General features: G+C 44.9%; 1 protein-coding gene across 5 annotated transcripts in view; it reads left to right on the forward strand.

Moving 5' to 3' along the window:
• Positions 1-2,529: 2,529 nt before the first annotated feature.
• The window catches only part of itga1 (integrin, alpha 1), a 45,844-nt gene continuing 27,386 nt past the window's right edge, over positions 2,530-20,987 (forward strand). For 3 of the 5 annotated variants that reach the window (XM_081702338.1, XM_081702339.1, XM_081702341.1), the window contains exons 1-5: positions 2,530-2,677; positions 15,013-15,133; positions 16,205-16,317; positions 17,909-18,000; positions 19,417-19,531. In XM_081702338.1, coding sequence (XP_081558464.1) covers positions 2,635-2,677; positions 15,013-15,133; positions 16,205-16,317; positions 17,909-18,000; positions 19,417-19,531 — 484 coding nt within the window. In that variant the 5' untranslated portion in view covers positions 2,530-2,634. Of the gene's footprint in view, positions 2,678-15,012; positions 15,134-15,403; positions 15,449-16,204; positions 16,318-16,457; positions 16,666-17,908; positions 18,001-19,416; positions 19,532-20,987 lie in introns of those variants that run through there. The other 2 variants (XM_081702340.1, XM_081702342.1) reach the window with 2 other exon arrangements.

The following is a 20,987-nucleotide window of genomic DNA, read 5'->3' on the forward strand; positions in this document are numbered from 1 at the left end:
TCTGTGATTAACATGACCTGCGCAGGAGTTACATTTTTTCCACCTCTGCAGCGATACTCCCCTGTATTTTCACACCACGAGAGTCCCAGAGCATCACTCCGGCATGCCTCTGCATGGGGTGCACCTCTGCGACCTTTGTGACCTGTGCTGCTAGCTGCTATTTACCAGTCACTCAGACAAACAACAGACACACTAATGACAGACCTCCAGTGCTGGTGAAAAGTTCTCTTTTCCTCTGGTCTGGTATTTTTTTGTGGTTCCTCTCATTGTAGATAACTAAAGTTGATTCTTCCTAGATAGCAGATGGTTGTAGATTCATAAAAGTGGCATAAAAAAAATCAGGTGCGCTACGTTATGAGGATCTGTCTTATTCATTGCTGTTTAATTTCACTGCAGGCGCTGCAGAGGAGCATTACGACTAGGCACAGTGTGCATACAGGAAGTGTGTAGTGACACATTTGTCTGGGTAGATAATTAATTCCTTACAAAGGAGTTGACCTGTTCCTCAATGGTTGATTCTGTTTGTCAAGCAGACAATGTTGCTTAAGAGTCATGAGGAACATGAGAGAGAAACCAGAAGTGTTAGTCAGTTTCTTGCATAGGATACTATAAAAGTCAGATCAAATCTGTAATCCCAAGCGCGCCAGAGGAATGAGGGGACTCGTTTGCGTCACTCTGCTCTGACTTGCCCCAGACGTCTGGAGGGTGTGTTTGCGAGATGCACTTCCTCCTTACAGTGCCTGTGAGACCTACGGAATCGTGCAGGCCACAGCAGATGAGTGCTCAGGGAGAGGAAGACTTCCAGCTGGGTGTGGACAAAGAAAAGGATTGGCAGGGATGAGGGAGGAGGACTCTTTAATCAGGACTTCCTGAAGCGCAGTCCTGGGAGATGTGGAGCGTGGTGGACACAGGAAGGCCTGCTGTAAACTGTGTTTCTCTCACATAGAGACTGAGGGTGGTACCGTGTTGTATGCATGTTTGCCTCAAAGGCTCAGGAACAAACAAAAATCTAGTGTTTCATATATAGAATGTGAGTTATCAAATCAAATAATACAGACACTTTTTAAAAATGCACAATTACATATTTGCTTACATGTTTGCTTTCTCATCACATGACCACTGCTGACTGGTCTTTTGCTTGGTGGTCCAGTCTCAACACAGCACTAACACTGGTTCTGGTCTGCAGGCTGTGGTTTCGCCATGTCAGTACCACTGCTAGGTTAACAGAGTTATTCAGACCTTTGGTGAGAAACTGAATACTGATGAAGAACTAAAAGACAACTAAAGAAATTTGTGCGTGGAAACAGTTATGTATACTTACAAGGTAGCTATGATTAGTTACGACCGCAGTTACAGTTATGGTTACGGATGTTACGGTTATGGCAATTGTAATGAAAAATTGACATTATATACGAACGATTTGACATTCTGAACTTACCTAACGAAAACAAAGCATAAACACACTCAGACTAAAGGCTAAGTACACAGTAGCAATGCTTTCTTACACGTTGTTATTTAGCGTGCTACGCTGTAACGTATTAACTATAACCAGTAACACTGGTGGTGTAATGTGCCGTAGATTGTGTAATCGATTCAGTGAATCTGCTGTGTTTTGTATTTTCTTTTACACCTCCAACTGTGTCTCGTCGTGATCTCGTGATTACATTTAACACCTAATTAAGTAACCGCTGCCGCACATCTGACCGCGTGCTCTGTGTGACCCATTTGGCGATCGCGTGGGCGAGCTGCGCGCCGCGCGCAGAGAGCTCGAAATACACGACGTCGACGAGAGCACGCGACACCCTGCTAACGCGGCCTCCTCTGCCTGCGGGGATCGCGCACTAAACTGTGCGGCCTTATTATTGGATTGATCTAGAAAGGCCAGGCTTGTTGAAGTCAATGTTGTGTTACCACAGTTTTTCCACAAACCATTTAGCCAGAAGAAGCGCAATTTTTCTGAAAAGCCGCTAGTTTCTGAATATTCGCCCTGCGGCCCGTATAATGAGAGGACAGTCGGTTGGACCTTTGGCCGCACAACGGCTCACCGATATTTTTCTCGCCGTTTTCCGGCCGGTCCAATTGGGGTTCACATAATTGTGTTAGTGTATAATTGTGCTCGTTCTGTAATTAATGTCCTACGTGAGTGGCAAACCCTGTAAAAGCCAAAATATAACAGTTTTGCCTGTTCAGAGATTGAACTCGAGAACCTTCTCAACTTTGAGAATAATCGGTTGCATACACTACTAGTAAGAAGCCTGAAAATAAATGTTTTCAGGTTCATTGCAACATAATGATGTCGAGCCACTATCCTTAAGATTGCTTGGTCATATTGCCCCGTGTCTTTGCTGCTGTTACTCTTGCACATTTTCTGTTAGACTAAACAACACCACTTTCCTCCCCAAGCCGAAACGTTTATATGAATAAATGATGGAATAAGGTGTTAAACTACACTAAACCGCGGAACTTTCGCGCTTGTATTTACGTCAACAGCAACAGGACGTGCCAAGCTGAATTGTCGAGTACGTCAATCACCGCCTCGTCTCGAGCGCTGCAGCCTGCTCAGTCGGTCAGTTGCGCGCTTGACGGGAAACAGCTTTAGATGCGTGCTCGCGAGCCTGCTAGGAGTTATACGAGATGTGTCCTGGACTGCTGGCTTTAAGACTCGCGGCACTGTTCGGTAAGTGTATTTCAATGCTGCAGTTCTGTCACTTTATTTGCTGTACAAGATTTTGCACGGTCCGCGCGAAATCATTTCGAGTCCAGAACATGGACATGGTATAGTATGGTATTGTATTATTAATGAGTCAATCCCATTAAGAGCATCCATTTAGTCACAAACCCCCTCTGAATGCTGTAGTGTTTTAGGACGGTATCGATTCGTAGTCAGAGATCTTCAAATCGTTTGGATATTTAACGGTGCTGTCATAGGGCTTCTGGATGTACAGGCAACCCGAAGACTTTGAGAGTCGGCACGGTGTGCTCGTCTGAGACACTCGTACCGTTTCTTTCAGTCTTAGTAGGGACTTTTAATCTTTTTATTGGCTTCCTTTTCCGTATTTGTACTCAGGAATATAGCTGAAGGGCACTTGATAGGCAGCAGTGACTTATTATTACACATTCCGGTCTTATTCATGTACTCGTTTGTGACGGTAGACTGTGGATGATTTAAAAACGTGTGTGTGTGTGTGTGTGTGTGTGTGTGTATATTCATTCTCTTCTCTCAGTATCTTTATGTTGTCATTTTCTCTTCCTCTTCCCACTCTTGAAACCCCATCTTCTTTTCTCTCTCTCTTTCTGACTCTGATTCTTGAACATAATGAAACTGGTTAGAGAATCAGGTCAGAGGTTGAGCTTGTCAGGTTTCTCAGAACTCACACACACACACACACACACACACACACACACACAGACAGACAGACAGACACACACACACACAGACAGACAGACAGACACACACACACACACACAGACAGACAGACAGACACACACACACACACACAGACAGACAGACAGACACACACACACACAGACAGACAGACAGACACACACACACACACACAGACAGACAGACAGACACACACACACACACACAGACAGACAGACAGACAGACACACACACAGACAGACAGACAGACACACACACACACACACAGACAGACAGACAGACACACACACACACACACAGACAGACAGACAGACAGACAGACACACACACACACACACAGACAGACAGACAGACAGACACACACACACACACACACACACACACACACACACACACACACACACACACATGCTCCGCTGGCCTCAGTGCCTCTGTATTCACACCACAACCATCGCCTTCTTTGATACTCTGAGCTTGAACTTTTCATACTGTTGACAAAAGTGTTACTATGAAGACAGCAGCACCTTCTCTGTTTGAGTGATGCCTAAACATTATCATTCTCTTTACTGCTTCCTGTACTTGGTCTCTGCGTGGGGTTTTCGTTTTTTTCTTTATAGTTCCATAGCCGCGACTATGGGATGAGGCGGCGAGACCTGGAATGTTGCTGTGGTAAACGTTTCAACACTGAAATACAGATGTGGCTTTTGCTATAGTGATGCTCAAGGTGAAGGAGGTGCAGGTGTTTTTGGTTTGAGGGCAGAAAGCAGGCATCTGGCTTCAATCTGGCACATGCTACATGTTTGAACACACTCCCAAACACACACCGGGTGAGACTGAACACACAGAGTGGACGTGGGCAGCACTTTACCCATCTCTTTACCTTGCAGGTTGTTTGTGATTTATTTGTTTGAGATCTGCAATTCTGAAATACATTTCTTAGGTTTTCATTATTACATGAGGACCATCATTCTGGTTCATAATATTTCAGTTGCATTCAGTAAAAGATTTCTATGTTACAGCTGAATTTTAGTGTATTTTTGTTCCACAGTGGCACATTGCAACAGTGCTAATGGCTAGCAAAAATTCAGACATTGCAAACTTACTAGATGCTAATGAAAATGTTCATTTGAAATTGTTTATTTGAAACTGATATAACTATATGTAAATGTGACATGTTAGACCCTTCAGGCACTAATGTTCTACTACATTTAGATGTTTACCTTTACATTTTTGGCATTTAACAGACACTCTTATTCAGAACGACTTAAAAAAGTGCTTTGTCATTTACTCATAGAATACATCATACTACAGTACAGTAGGTTAGAGTCCAAGATACCAATGAACTAGAAGTGCAAAACATATATAAGTTCTATAACAGACAACAATCAGTGCAATAAACAATAAGTACTAGAGTACTAGAGTTCTGGAGCAGTCAACATCAGTGTAATAAACAATACTCTACAATAAGTACTAGAGTTTCAGTTACTCAACACAGGAGCAGGGTCAGTGGTCATTTAAATATTTCACGAGTAGATGGATCTTCAATCTGCGTTTGAAGACTGCAAGGGATTCTGCTGTCCAGACAGCAAGTGGCAGTCCGTTGCATCGTCTGGGAGCCAGGATGGAGAACAGTCTCCATGCTTGTCTTCCATTAGACTTGAAGCATGGTGTTTCAAGCCGAGCCATATTGAGGTTCAAAAGTATTGAGATACAGATCGGGCTTTGACCGTTGCCATCATGTATGGAGGGACTGGTCCATTTTTGGCTTTGTAGGTGAGCATCAAGGTTTAAAATCTGAATCTAAACTATGAATCTAAACTGTGATTTCGTAATCTTGGATTAATCCTGCTTCTTCAATAACTGTATGCGTGCCTAAACATGGCAGGGCTGAGATGATCTGTCCATCATACATCTGCTCTCTGTATGCGCTGCTTATCTCCAAGCCTGATAAGTGTTCTTGTGTGTGTGTGCGCGTGCGCACTGTGAAGAATGCTAGCTCTGGTTTGATTCAGCTGGCAAATGTAGGATCCTGCTTAAGGATTCATTTCATGGTGACAGAACAATGTCTTTTTAGCTATACCACCCCCACAGCCTTAGTGAATTTACAACTTCTCCAGTGTGAACTCACTGAACTCACTTATTTCGATCTCCTTCATTGAACTGATTCTTCTCTCGTCTCGTGGCTGCATTTACCTTTGGCTGGAGATTCACCATCATCTTTTATGGGTAATTTCATAATGCGATCCAGAAATAGAACAAGAAAGGGATGAGGAAGATGAGTGGAGAGAAAGAGAGAGAATGTCAGACACACCCCCCTCCCTGCTCTGACATCAAGAGCAGTCTCACTTAGAAATCTAGAACAGACTCTGGCAAATGCCCCAGCTCTCCCAGTAGACTTTCTCTTAAATGCCCCAGCTATCCCAGTAGACTTTCACTCAAATGCCCCAGCTCTCCCAGTAGACTTTCTCTCAAAATGCCCCATCTCTCCCAGTAGATTTTCACTCAAATGCCCCAGCTCTCCCAGTAGACTTTCTCTCAAAATGCCCCATCTCTCCCAGTAGATTTTCACTCAAATGCCCCATCTCTCCCAGTAGAATTTCACTGAAATGCCCCAACTCTCTCAGTAGACTTTCACACAAATGCCCCAGCTCTCCCAGTAGACTTTCACACAAATGCCCCAGCTCTCCCAGTAGACTTTCACACAAATGCCCCAACTCTCCCAGTAGACTTTCACACAAATGCCCCAGCTCTTCCAGTAGACGTTCACTCAAATGCCCCAACTCTCCCAGTAGACTTTCTCTCCTTCCATACGTGGATATTTATAAAGGCCATTCGGTAATAAACTGATGTTCTCCAGGACTCCGGGAAGAATCAGCCTGGCTTGTAATTACAGTCCATTAGCGTGAGATGGGTACGTCAGGGCACCATAATTGGGTTGCTATCGTATTAAGACCAGAGTACTTCCAGAACCAGAAAAGACTTTTGGTTTGCTATGGTTCATTGACTATGGTTCTCTAGGCATTAGGCAGCAGCTGGGTGCGTGCAGATTAGATGTAGCCTACCAGTGCACAGTATGTGTGTATGTAGGAGAGCGTAGCAGGAAACAGATCTGATAGCAGAACCAGGGTCAGCTCCACAGACTCGGGTGTGGAGTTGACACTTCCAGTGATTCACTGCCTCATGAACAAACACAATGGAATTTAATTTATTTAATATAAAACTTTCGCCAAATACAGTACAAAACACACAACTACAGGAAATATAGCCTCTGTGTGTGCACAGATACGCATATGTACACACACACACACACACACACTCTTTCTCTCTCTCTCTCTCTCTCTCTCTCTCTCTCTCCCTCTCTCTCACATTCTTACAGAGACATATACACAGAACACTAAATGAACAGTGTTAAGTCATATTGGGCCAACAGGCATGGAGATTAAAACATTGTTACAGTCATAACAAACTAAATTGCTTGACTTGTAGGGCTTTATCAGTTTTATTTTCAAACTTACAACAACAGTGCAAACAATTCTCAGTAAAAAAAATATTTATGCTGTAGTGTGATACATGGAATTCTGTTGTGATTACAAGTGGAGAGTTATTTTCATTCTTTGTAATGGCTTGATGACTTGAAATGGTTTTCAGCTCAAAATATGTTAAATATGTTTCCATTGGGGGGTGGGGGGTGGGGCCTCTCTGTTGCTCGCCCTGTGTACCAGCTGCCCGTCTGGCCTGGGAAAATAGTGCTGCTTGGTGTTTGGTAACGCACACTGTGGCTCAGTGGTTAAGGTGCTTGACAGAACATTGCTGGTTCAAGCTCCACCACTGCCAAGTTGTCACTGTTGGGCCCCTGAGCAAGACCCTTAATGCTCAAGTAGTACTCAGTCATGATTGTAAGTTGCTTTGAATAAAAGTGTCAGCTGAATGCGATAACTGTAAGCATGTGGATTGTGGGTTTACATAGCTGATGTGTGTGGTGTTCTTTGGGTCATTTGTATGGTTAAATGCTTTGAGATTTTAGTTTTGGGAAATATGCGTGATGTTTGGAGAAATAACCAATCAGAAAAACCTGTTTATGTTCTCTTCTATTACAATATAGACAGCAACTGTTAATGTTCATTCAAAACATAAAGACCATTCCCATTGAGTTTCACTGTACAGTGTGTTTGGACTGAATATGTATGTGATGCCTGCATTCTTGTGAATACAGGATGTTTATAGCAGGACTTGTACTGCTACGCCCTGCAAAACACAAGCTAATAGTTTTTTCAGTTTATCATATGAGTGTGTAGTTGGCATGTGGAAAGAGCCATTCATTTCATATTTGTGTGTAGAGTTTTGAAAAATACCATTTTGACAAGAGTTGAAATAGTTTTGGATGAAGTGTTTGCTTTCTTGTGTGATGTTTTGCATGCTTCTTTTTTTGTGTGTGGCCTTGGGTTTTGTGTGTTAGGTTTTGACATTTTGACAAGCGTTGTTAAAAAAACTATTAATCATGATGGACTATAATAGACAAAAAATAAAATCAAATAGCTTTGCTTTCAAAATTAATATAATCTTTACTTTGACAGGAATGCACACAGAACACAGGAGGGGACGTCTAGTCTAACAACAAACAGAAGGTCCTTCAGACCTCCAGTCCAAGTTATCAGAGTCTTCTTTCCTTTTCTAGCTCATTATAGACCCATAAAACCACAGTGTGGTCATGAAACAATTAATTGTCTATCATGGTGTATGTGGGCTCTCAAGTTTTAAACATGAATAAATAACCGCTTAAAGGAAATAAACTGCTTGAAGCACTAATGTACGTGCACAGGAACTCTCACCCCAGAGGCAGATTCCGGGAGCTTTAAGGCACTTTTCTGTGTAGTAGAGGACATGTGTGTTCTATGAGTAAATGACAAAGCACTTTTGTAAATCACTCTGGATAAGAGCGTCTGCTAAATGCCATAAATGTAAATGTAAATGTGTAGTGGTGTACATACACAGGGCACGGTTGATACTCTGACTGAAGTGCACTACAGGGGAACTTCTCAAAGGCCAAGAGTCTTCAGGAGTGTTCATCCGCTCCTCGTCTGGCCCAGTCAGTGTGAAATAGTTCAGTCTTATCTGGACAGCTCTGCAATGCAGGGTGGAAACAACTTCCCACGCATACTATCTGGCTTTCGCAAGGGGCATGTGGTGTTTAACAATGTCCTGCACTGTAAGTTCGACCTGTCCTGAACTGGGGGCTCGGTGGATCCAGTCTGACCAGGCAGAGGACTGAAGGCCTCTGAGTGAGGGAGACTCGAACTTCTTCAGTGAAAGGGGGAGGGAGGCTGAAATAAGGCGTGAAGTGAAATGTAACAGGAAAGAGCAGTTCTGCCATAAACCAGGGAGAATAAACCAGGGAGAATAAACCAGGGAGAATAAACCAGGGGGAATACTGAGGCCAAGCCTCGGAGGGGCATGGTTGGGCCATCCGTGGGGAGCCTACTCAAGTTATGAGCCCAGGGGCTTGACCTTTTCACCTCTTCCCCTAGTGTCATAAACCCAGACAGCTACACACACACACACACAGGGATGGAATAGATTCAGTATAAAGGAATAACTCGCTGAATATCACACTATAGACATACAGACAGACACAGGAATCTAGAGAAACACTATAAGAGAGAGACAAAGAGAGAGAGATTGCTCAGGAAGGGATGGTTATCTATCTTATGACTAATCTGTGCAGAGTGTAGTTGTTTCTGGATAACTGGCATCTAACAATTAGCATTTTTACCACAGCACACAGAATTCTCTACAGCAGTAATACACTGTAATGGCCTTCAAAGTTTCACTAAAGTTTCTCACACAAGACTTCCTGTTTGTTACACTGGTGATTTTTTCTCTCTCTCTTTCTCACACACGCACACACACACACACACATACACACACACACACACACACACACACACACTACAGAATTGCTGACTTTTGGGGTTTGGGGTCAGTCGTCCAGGGCATAGCAAAGTGGCATCATCTGCTGGCCAGACGGAGCAACCTTGTGCCCTCAACCCCAACCCCCCCCCCCCCCCCCACAAACCCCACACCCCACCTGCACATCACGCCATCTCTTTTTCATTAGCGGTGTGTGTCTGGGGGTGGGGCTTGTGGTGGTTGGTGGCTAATGTTCTGAGGGAAAACCTTGTTTGGGTGATTTCATTGGCTTTTAGAGTAAACAGAGCTGTGGACCGCACAGCTGAGCCAGGAGCCATGAAGAAACAACGTTCCCAGTCTGACGTTATATTTAGCATGAACTTTGACCCCTACAGAGTTCTTTTCCCAGGACTTGTATGAAAATTTTACACAATGTTCTAAAATTCCAGCGTATGCACCACTACTGAATTGACAAAATTATCATGTAAAACTCTTAAATAGGTTAAAAGAAAAGCATATTTAAATATGTTAAAGGTGCCAATCTTCATAGTGCTAAGAAGGGGACAGATTTTAGGTCAGTGCATTTTTTAGTGTGAACTTGTTCCTTCCTTTGAGACACACGATATAGGCCTGTTTGAACTTTTGCATGTGACATGTCACTGAAAAACAAAGCTGGGAATATTGTGTGGGAATGTTGGGAATAATGTGTGGGAATGTCAAATGCCTGCGTTAGGAAGTGCACTGGGAAACGTGAGCCAAAGCACCAGCTCCTGCAGAGAAAAGTCAAACTTCCTCACTGAAATAAACCCATGTGACAGCAGTCAGCTGCAGGAGGAAGCTGTCTGTTCTCCACACACTCTGGCTATGCTTCCAGTATCCATGCAGATTGAAGACACATGTACACAGGAATGTATGTACATACTGCAGTTCTGATTTATTGCTACATGTGCAGTGTTATGGGAGAGACCTGGAAGGACAGCGGTACAGTGGCATTTGGTTGTGGTACAGGTACAGGTTGTGGCGTTCTGGTACAAACGAAGTGTCTGCTTCACCTAGTGAGGAGCTAGCTGGTGAGGGGAATTAACTGTGCAGGTGAAGACTGTGCTAGAGCAGACTTGTGTAAAGGCAGACTGTGCTAAGACAGACTGTACTAAGACAGACTGTGCTAAGGCAGACTGTGTTAGAGCAGACTGTGCTAAGGCAGACTGTGTTAGAGCAGACTGTGTTAGAGCAGACTGTGTTGGGGCAGACTGTGTTAGAGCAGATTGTGCTAAGACAGACTGTGCTAAGACAGACTGTACTAAGATAGACTGTTAGAGCAGACTGTGCTAAGGCGCCCTATGTTGGGCCAGACTGTTAGAACAGACTGTACTAAGACAGACTGTGTCAGAGCTGACTGTGCTAAGGCAGACTGTGTTGTGGCAGACTGTGTTAGAACAGACTGTGCTAAGACAGACTGTGCTAAGGTGGCCTGTGCGTGTCCAGGATATCGATGGCCACTGGAGGTTTATCACCCCAGGCACACTTGTCCTGGTGTGGGAGGTCCTGCTGGATCTTACTGACCAGCACAATTATTATTATTATTATTATTATTTTTTGGCACATGCCCATTTTCTGAGATCACCGTTTAGACACATCGTGAAATTTTTTTTTTCTTTTCCCATTGTAGGAGAGATTGCACAATGTGAAAGTGACTGTCATTCTTATGAGAGGATAGTGCTCACTAACCAATCCTTCCGGCCTGTCAGTGTGTCACCGCACATGCTCTGATATTTCCTTTGTTCACGACACAGGAAGTGCTCTACGTGAACGTGTATTTTTGGTCTCTGTGTGAGTTGGTCGTTTAATCACAGTCCCCCACAGTCATGTTTGTTCAAGTGTGTGTGTGTGTGTGTGTGTGGGATCAACACAGATGGGGAGTGTCAGGGTGTGTATGTGTGTGTGAATTCGAGAGGTGGGCATTTGACAGCAGGTCTTGTCTGCTTTCTGTGGAGGTTGCGTAGATGAAAGTGCCTTAAGCCGCAGGGAGCATGATGTCATCGTCCTGTGGGTGGACCCCGACGTGTTTCCTAGGACCAGCGCAAAGCTGGGCCTGCCAAGTATACATCCGGAAGTAGGAGCTCTGGGTTCGGTTACAGGCAGTCATGTTAGTGGGGAATGACAGAGACGCGAGCTTCTGAGATGACCTCCATGGGCCTTCCCGACAGCAATGCAGAAGTCTGTCTCCATCCATACACCCGAGTGTCCACACGTCTGAGTGTCTCCATCCACATACCTGAGTGTCCACACACCTGAGTGTCCCTATGTCCAAGTGTCTTCATCCACACACCTGAGTGTCCACACGTCCGAGAGTCTCCATCCACACACCTGAGTGTCCACATATCTGAGTGTCTCCATCCACACACCCAAGTGTCCACACGTCTGAGTGTCTCCATCCACACACCCGAGTGTCCACACGTCTGAGTGTCTCCATCCACACACCCGAGTGTCCACACGTCCAAGTGTCTCCATCCATACACATAAGTGTCCACACATCCATGTGTCTACACGTCCGAGTGTCTCCATTCACACACCTGAGTGTCCACACACCCAAGTGTCCATGCATCTGAGTGTCTCCATTCACACACCTGAGTGTCCGCACACCCAAGTGTCTCCATCCACACACCTGAGTGTCCACATGTCCGAGTGTCTCTATCCACACACCTGAGTGTCCACACGTCCGAGTGTCTCCATCCACACACCTGAGTGTCCACATGCCCGAGTGTCCACACGTCCGAGTGTTTCCATCCACACACCTGAGAGTCCACACGTCCGAGTGTCTGCATCCACACACCTGAGTGTGTCCATCCACACACCTGACTCTCCATCCACATACCCGAAGGTCTCCATCAATCGGACAAAGCCCTGCTCATCCTCCCGTCTTGCTCAATATCTTTATATCTACTGTACCCTGAGTTAGTGATCCATCAGATCACACACGCCCTCCCATGGAGCCATGCGAGGGACACATACTTGGTAACTTATTCTTCTGTTGCAGTGTGTATTCCATAGATGTAATAGGAATATACTGGACATAATTCATTACAGGAACTCTGCATGAGGTTTCTCTGTTGCTGATTCAAAATTGTGCTAAAGTTCTAAAAAGTATTTGTTTGTTGACACGTAGCAGAAAACAGCAAGCTGATCTGCCACGTCAGTCAGAGTTAAATGGAGAGAGAGAGCGAGAGAGAGAGAGAGAGAGAGAGAATGAGAGAGAGCAAGTGTAGGAAAGACACAAAAGGGAAAGACACATTTCAGATACTTCTATTAACTTGATTAGTCTGAAAGCTGCTTTGCCGTTGCGCGCACATGTGTGTGTTTGCGTAAGCCATGCATACCAGTGCTGCAGTGTCCTCTCTCACTCCCATTAGTGGAGTATTGCAGCTGTTCTGTCTGATTTGCATGAGTTGTAGCTGTGCTGACACTGGGCCACTTTAACACAACACTGTAAGTGCAGTTAAACACAGCACCAGCCTGCAGTGACAGTTGGCCAGTGTGACCCCTGTGCTGCCCTGTACTGATATTGGGTCAGTTTCAGAATTAGTTTTGTTTAGGACTGGATGACTGAAGGAACTGCCTGTTTGTGGACGAACGTGGTAAACATTTCCTTTACATCTGATCTTCTGAATGTGTTTCTCTGAAATAATTGTTTGAATTAAGGGTTAGTTTAAGCAGTTAAAGCAGAAGGGCAAAGTCTGGTCAGTGAGGTGTATGTGTAATTTCAGTATTATTTCAGTGGAGCTGATGTCATCTCTGTCTTCACAGTGAAGGAGTGGCCTGTGTTTGTGTACGTGATATTGTCTTTGGCTGCCTGGACAACCTCATTTTTTTTATCAATGTAAAGGGTTCTTTGGCTGGTGGCCATCCTGAATCAGCTTGGGGAGGTTGAGTTGCCTGGCCAGCGTTCCGACTTCTGCTGCTCCCCTCTGGATGAGACATCATCATCTGCAGCTGTTATGATTCAGAGTGAAAATAACCCTGGGCTCCAGCAGAGATCACGGCACGTTGGGATGTCATGGTGTGTTTAGGTTCAGGCGTCTTTTTCCATGTCCTGTTATTGCTCCCACGAGTCTCTGTCTTCAAATTATGTGTGTGTGTGTGTGTGTGTGTGTGTGTGTGTGTGTGTGTGTGTGTGTGTGTGTGTGTGCAGACACAGTCTCGCTACATGAGTGTAATCCTTTAATGCATTTGGGAAGAGTGTATTGTGTATTCACCTCTTGGACTTCATAGGAGTTTTGGATCTGCCTTCCATGCTGAAACTCACCAGAGGAGCTTATAGACACGCACTTCATTACGGGGAGATTAATAGTATGACGTGTGTGTGTGTGTGTGTGTGTGTGTGTATGTGTCTAAGGTAGGCCTACATTTGTGCCTCTAGTAATCTGTGTCTGTTTATAGGAGGAAGTTCAGTTTACCTAGGTCCCAAATCTGCCCAGAAAAGAGCTGCAGATCTTTCCCAGGCATGTTTTCATAGAACTTTTTAGACTCTCTATTGCCTCCTCCTCTGTAAAGACTCTTTGCTCATGTCTCTTCTCTCTCCTCCTCTGTAAAGACTCTGTTCATATCTCCACTGGCTCCTCCTCTGTAAAGACTCTTTGCTCATGTCTCTTCTCTCTCCTCCTCTGTAAACATTCTGTTCATATCTCCACTGGCTCCTCCTCTGTAAAGACTCTTTGCTCATATCTCCACTGTCTCCTCCTCTGTAAACACTCTTTGCTCATATCTTCACTGCCTTCTCCTCTGTAAACACTCTTTGCTCATATCTCCACTGTCTCCTCTGTAAAGACTCTACTCATATCTCCATTGTCTCTGTGCTGATTGCGTGGGCTCAGCACTAACGGTGTCCCACTGGACTCCCACTGCAGACCAGTCTTGCTCCACGCACACACAGCCATGCTCCGCACACACACAGCTCTGGTCTACACACACACACTCACAGCTCTGGTCTGCACACTTCCTCCGCTCAGACACAGTACAGAGGCCACTGGAGTTCACACTGAAGCTCCCCAGGCTATAATGAGCATGGATTAACCTCCTTTTTAGCGGCGAAATGTTTGCTGTGGTCAGTGTCGTCTGTGTTCTCTGTGTGGTCTTTCTGTTTGGAATTTTTTTCTGGACACCCTGGCACTTCTCAACATGTCTGAAATTGGTTAATGTTCACCACAGCTTTAGAAATACAGAAACTGAATAAATGATGAGTGGAACTCAACAGTGTGGTGTGTATGAAGAGGCTCTCTGTAACCTGTGCACAAAGACCCATTTAAACGTCATATTTAGTGTCCTTTTTGTCCACAGTGCTGGGGGACTGGCTGTGGTCCACTTGCTGAAGGATGCCTTGTCCAGGCTGGAAGCCAAGTGCGTGGCAAGGTCCAAGACCTTAGCATGGCTTTGTGAAATTCCTCTGGCACCCAAGCAGAAATTCCTCTCTGCAGAATTCCCATAATTTTCTGCTCTTATGCAGAAGTCGGATAAAATGGAGAAATTGTTTCCCTTAATGTTTTTAGTGTAAAAGACTTCTCATTTGTTCCCTTGTTTCGTCAGTAAAAAAATGTGTGATGTATTCCTAACAATGTATTAAAAAATGACTGTAAACTCTTTCCATCTGTACCCTTTCAGAGATGAATTACAGTATCGCTAGCTGACATTTTGACATTAAAGAGACATGTTCTTTGTTTTCCTAGTGCTGCTGCCCTGTTTGCTCTTCTTCAATGTGGACGAGAAGAACGGGATGTCCTTCACCGGCCCCGTGGACGACATGTTCGGCTACACTGTGCAGCAGTTTGAGAACAGTGAAGGGAAGTGGTGAGTTTCCCAGACGCGAAGTCCCGCACTGCTCCTGGCGTGACTGCGGGGCGCAGGGGAATCAGGCCCCTGACTTGCAGGACAGTCCCCAGTGCTTGCGTTGACGTGAACCTTTCTGATGAGTGAAATCAAGTGAAGCAGACATATCCTGGTCTGCACCTGTGTTTAGCCATCTGTAAAGCATCAGACTACCTTGTCTCTGTTCCTCCCCAACACACACACATACGCACGCACGCACACATGCACACACAAATTAACTCTTGTTTCAAGATTACATGCAGGACAGATACGAGAAAGAGAGTGATTCATAAAGAGGTTGGTATTTATTATTTAATTACTGCTACTGGTCTTGCCTGATGGCAGTATATTCTGTTTAGATTGTATCTTCAGATGAACAGACTGAAGTATACTGTACACTTGTGTATATGTGTAGTAGCAATAAATCTGAACTGAACTAAACTGAATTCATTTTAAACAGTGAGTTTGTTCTAAACCCAGACTGAGAATTTGTCTGATTTATATTTCTGAATCCTTTGCATGTAAGCTAAACTTAAATGAAGGCCAGTGCCCTTTGGCTGATGGTTAGAGATTTGCAGCCTCTGAGCAGAGCGCTAAAGAGGAAGTGTAGCGTGTGTCTGGACTCCAAGCCTCGACTGAGCTCTGGAATGTTAAAGACTTCTGAGCTGTTTACATGTTTTCAGTGTGATAGGCAGTTTTAATGACAGTCAGAGATGGCAGCAACTGCCAGGTCTGATAGGTCAGAGAAAGCTAGCCTGCAGCCTGGGAAACTCACAGCCCTGGTGATGGGAGAAACACAAAAACAACAACAACAGCAGCAGCAAACAAACAAACAAAAATAAATCTCCTTGCTGACTTTAGCCTATAGAGTTACAAATTACATTAGTAACAACATTTTCAACAACATTTAGCACCATTAGTGTATAGAGCATTCAGCTGTGTGACATTTGCTTTTCATTTCAACTGGGAAAATAAAGAATCAATTAGGTCTACTTTGCATGGAATTTGAGTGGCATTTGAGTCAAATATGTGCATCTCTCCCCCCGCCCGTAGGGTTCTGATTGGTTCTCCTCTGAAGGGACAGCCGGCCAGGCGGACTGGAGATGTCTACAAATGTCCAGTGGGTCATGGCAGTTCTTCTGACTGTGTAAAATTAAATTTGCCAGGTGAGATCCTTGCGTTTATTTCTTATATGTGTGTGTTTGTGTGTGCGTTTCGTGTTTTATGTTGATTATTTTTCAGAGTAGCTTTGTTATTTTGGTGGAATCGCGTGTGACTAGGGCAAGACTCTTTTTTCTTTCTACAGCTATGTTTCAGCTTGCAAACCTCTCTGTATGTGGTAGCACATGACATATTGTTGCCATGGTAACCCACTGATGACTGAAGGTCAGAAGGTTCCGAAATGAATCTGAGTTCTAGAGGCTCAGTGCATGCGAGAACATCCTAGACGTGCAGTTAGTGGACAGCTGCTGTAAACCCTTCCATGAAGAAGATGAAAAGGAAAGGTTTAAAAGGTTTGTGTGTGTGTGTGGGTGTGTCTGTGTGAGAGAGAGAGCGAGAGTAAGAGAGAGAGAGGTTGACAGTGTTGGAGTGCTGACAGAACCAGATGTTCTTTCTACACAAACAGCACATTAATGACTAATGACATCATGACACTGACATGTTGGTCCTAAGATCTCCAAATCATTCGCTGTTACCGGCACATCTGGTCTAGTATCTCCTGGTACACGTTGCATTTGCCTGTGTCCTGGTTCACACAGGACACTGTAGATGCCCAGTCTGGAGAAACTACACTGTTCTCTGGGTTTGCAGAAGGTCTCTCATTGCAGTTCTCAACCTGCCCTACAGATGCTGGGTAAAACACCTGCCTTATTGGCGCTGGGTAAAACACGTGCCCTATTGGCGCTGAGTTAAACACCTGCCCCACAGGCGCTGGGTTAAACACCTGCCCCACAGGCGCTGGGTTAAACATCTGCCCTATAGGTGCTGGGTAAAACACCTAATCTATAGGTACTGGGTAAATCACCTAACCTATAGGTGTTGGGTTAAACACCTAACCTGTAGGTGTTGGGTTAAATGCCTGCCCTACAGGTGCTGGGTAAAACACCTAACCTAATGGTGCTGGGTAAAACACCTAACCTATAGGTGTTGGGTTAAACACCTAACCTATACGTGCTGGGTAAAACACCTGCCCTATACATGTTGGGTTAAACACCTGCCCTATAGGTGCTGGGTTAAACACCTATCCTACAGGTGCTGGGTAAAACATCTAACCTACAGGTGTTGGGTTAAACACCTAACCTATAGGTGCTGGGTAAAACACATGCCCTATAGGTGTTGGGTTAAACACCTGCCCTATAGGTGCTGGGTAAAACACCTGCCCTATAGGTGCTGGGTTAAACACATGCCCTATAGGTGCTGGGTAAAACACATGCCCTATAGGTGCTGGGTAAAACACATGCCCTATAGGTGCTGGGTAAAACACCTGCCCTATAGGGGCTGGGTTAAACACCTGCCCTATAGGTGCTGGGTAAATCACATGCCCTATAGGTGCTGGGTAAAACACATGCCCTATAGGTGCTGGGTAAAACACCTGCCCTATAGGGGCTGGGTTAAACACCTGCCCTATAGGTGCTGGGTAACAGGGTTTTTGTTCCTTTTTCTTTTTTTGTTGTGGTTGTGGTTATTATTTAATTGCTGGTATACTAGTTATTTTCATAAAACTGAGTTGATATCTATATTTATTCTTTCTCCCAGACCACACGACCATTCCAGACATCCATGAAATCAAAGAAAACATGACCATGGGAACGACGCTGGTCGCTAATCCGGATGGGAACGGATTCCTGGTATGAATATGGCTGTCTTTAATCCTCAGTCACACTGCTTCACACACTCTGATCACACTAGAACCAGATTCTGGACCTTCTAAAGAGCTCCAGTCAGTTGTGTTTAGAAGCTGAATTATTGAAAGAGCAGATTTTCCACTCGTCCTTTGTAATTATGAAGCAGCAGGGTTTCTGCTCAGCGTCTGTCTACTGTGCGGTATTTAAGGAGCTGTATTTATGACCCAAAGAATCTTTTAATACAGTACAAATGAGGCACATTTTCCCATTACCTCTACTTAGGCCATTCAGAGATCTCCCTCCGTCTCCTCGTCTTCCCCATCTCAGTCCCCCTTTCTCCCGGTCTCACTCTGTCTTTTCATCACTCCTTCTATCCCTCTTCTTCCCTGTCTCACTGCCTTTTCATCTCTCCTTCTCTCCCACCTTCCCCCTACTGTCTCACTCCTTCTATCCCTCTTCTTCCCTGTCTCACTGCCTTTTCATCTCTCCTTCTCTCCCACCTTCGCCCTACTGTCTCACTCCTTCTATCCCTCTTCTTCCCTGTCTCACTGCCTTTTCATCTCTCCTTCTCTCCCACCTTCCCCCTACTGTCTCACTCCTTCTATCCCTCTTCTTCCCTGTCTCACTGCCTTTTCATCTCTCCTTCTCTCCCACCTTCCCCCTACTGTCTCACTCCTTCTATCCCTCTTCTTCCCTGTCTCACTGCCTTTTCATCTCTCCTTCTCTCCCACCTTCCCCCTACTGTCTCACTCCTTCTATCCCTCTTCTTCCCTGTCTCACTGCCTTTTCATCTCTCCTTCTCTCCCACCTTCCCCCTTCTCCCTGGCTCACTCCCTCTCTCCCTCTTTCAATCTCTCCATCTCTGTCTCTTTTTTGCCCTGTCCCTATCAGTTCAGTAAGTTTTATTGTCATGAACATATGTAGTAACAGTTTTGCCAAAGCAGTATTAGAGTAAAACAACAAGAATGAACCTTTGCAATTAAGGAAATTAAGAATTCTGTGTTTGAATAATTAACTTGAAAGAAACTGTAATTGGTACAAAATAATATTTGGAAGAAGACAAGATGAGAAAGGTACAGAAGAAAATAACACATACGAACAGGGCAGGGTGTGTGTGTGTGTATGTTTGGGTGGGCTACTCTCTGTCCCTCATCTTATGGCAGGCAGACATGTATCGCCCAGCTAAAGCACTGCTTTCTTTTTTTTCGCCCAATAGGATGGGCAGTTTGTATTAGGTATAGTTGGGGGGGGATCATCTCAAATTTTGTAAAGTAAATTTGACATATTTAGTCAAATGTTTCACATTCAGTGAAAATGTGCAGTTCTGTCTCTACTGGACAGCCATGATTTCTTATATCATCCCTCTCTTCTTCTCTTTCTCCATCACTTCCTCTCTCTCTCTCACTGTCTCTCCTGCAGGCATGTGGTCCCCAGTATGGCTACATGTGTGGAAAGTTGCAGTACACAACAGGCATCTGCTCCAATGTTAGTTCCTCCTTCAAAGTGCTGAACTCGATTGCCCCAACCATTCGAGGTACACATGCACACACGCACGCACGCACACACGCACACACACACAGACACACACACACACAGACACACTCACTCGCACACGTTGTACAGACGAGTGTGTATATTAACACATTCTGAAGCATGTAAACCACAGCCTGGCTGCCCTGTCTTGTATGCCCAATTTAGGACAGGGTTTAGCAGAGCTGACATTTCAGCCTCCCAGACGCACACGCACCAGTGACTCATCATAAATATTGAGTCTCTTCATTTTATACAAACTCATTCAAACACACACACACCTCTTTATGTAATATGCTTTTAGGGTGTTTCTGAGTCTCTGCCCCTCACACTGGATTTCTTCATAGATACTGAAGATGTAGTCCAGAGAACACCTGGGATAGCTGAATACCATAGTCCAGAGAAAACCTGGGATAGCTGGATAGTGCAGTCCAGAGAAAACCTGGGATAGCTGGATACCATAGTCCAGAGAAAACCTGGGATAGCTGGATACTATAGTCCAGCACACACTTGGGATAGCTGGATACTGTAGCTCTGAGACAACCTGGGATAGTGGGATATTGTAGTCCAGCGCACACTTGGGATAGCTGGATACTGTAGCTCTGAGAAAACCTGGGATAGCGGGATACTGTAGTCCAGCGCACACTTGGGATAGCTGGATACTGTAGCTCTGAGAAAACCTGGGATAGCGGGATACTGTAGTCCAGCGCACACTTGGGATAGCTGGATACTGTAGCTCTGAGAAAACCTGGGATAGCGGGATACTGTAGTCCAGCGCACACTTGGGATAGCTGGATACTGTAGCTCTGAGAAAACCTGGGATAGCGGGATACTGTAGTCCAGCGCACACTTGGGATAGCTGGATACTGTAGCTCTGAGAAAACCTGGGATAGCGGGATACTGTAGTGCAGCGCACACTTGGGATAGCTGGATACTGTAGCTCTGAGAAAACCTGGGATAGCGGGATACTGTAGTCCAGCGCACACTTGGGATAGCTGGATACTGTAGCTCTGAGAAAACCTGGGATAGCGGGATACTGTAGTCCAGCGCACACTTGGGATAGCTGGATACTGTAGCTCTGAGAAAACCTGGGATAGCGGGATACTGTAGTCCAACACACACTTGGGATAGCTGGATACTGTAGCTCTGAGAAAACCTGGGATAGCGGGATACTGTAGCTCTGAGAAAACCTGGAATTGCGGGATACTGTATTCCAGCGCACACTTGGGATAGCTGGATACTGTAGCTCTGAGAAAACCTGGGATAGCGGGATACTGTAGTCACATACTTCACATCACATATAAAATTACAGCACAGACCCATATATGAAAATATGACAAGTGAAACTGCCTATATATGATAATGGAGTTTTGTTGTGTGGGGGTAGACATCAGTATGTCTACTGGAACTGCATAGTTCATGACTTTTTCATTTAATGTCCTGTGTACAATGGCTTCAGT

The sequence above is a fragment of the Electrophorus electricus genome, chromosome 19, assembly GCF_041902795.1.
Source record: "Electrophorus electricus isolate QZ-2024a chromosome 19, ASM4190279v1, whole genome shotgun sequence".
NCBI classification, from domain to species: domain Eukaryota; kingdom Metazoa; phylum Chordata; class Actinopteri; order Gymnotiformes; family Gymnotidae; genus Electrophorus; species Electrophorus electricus.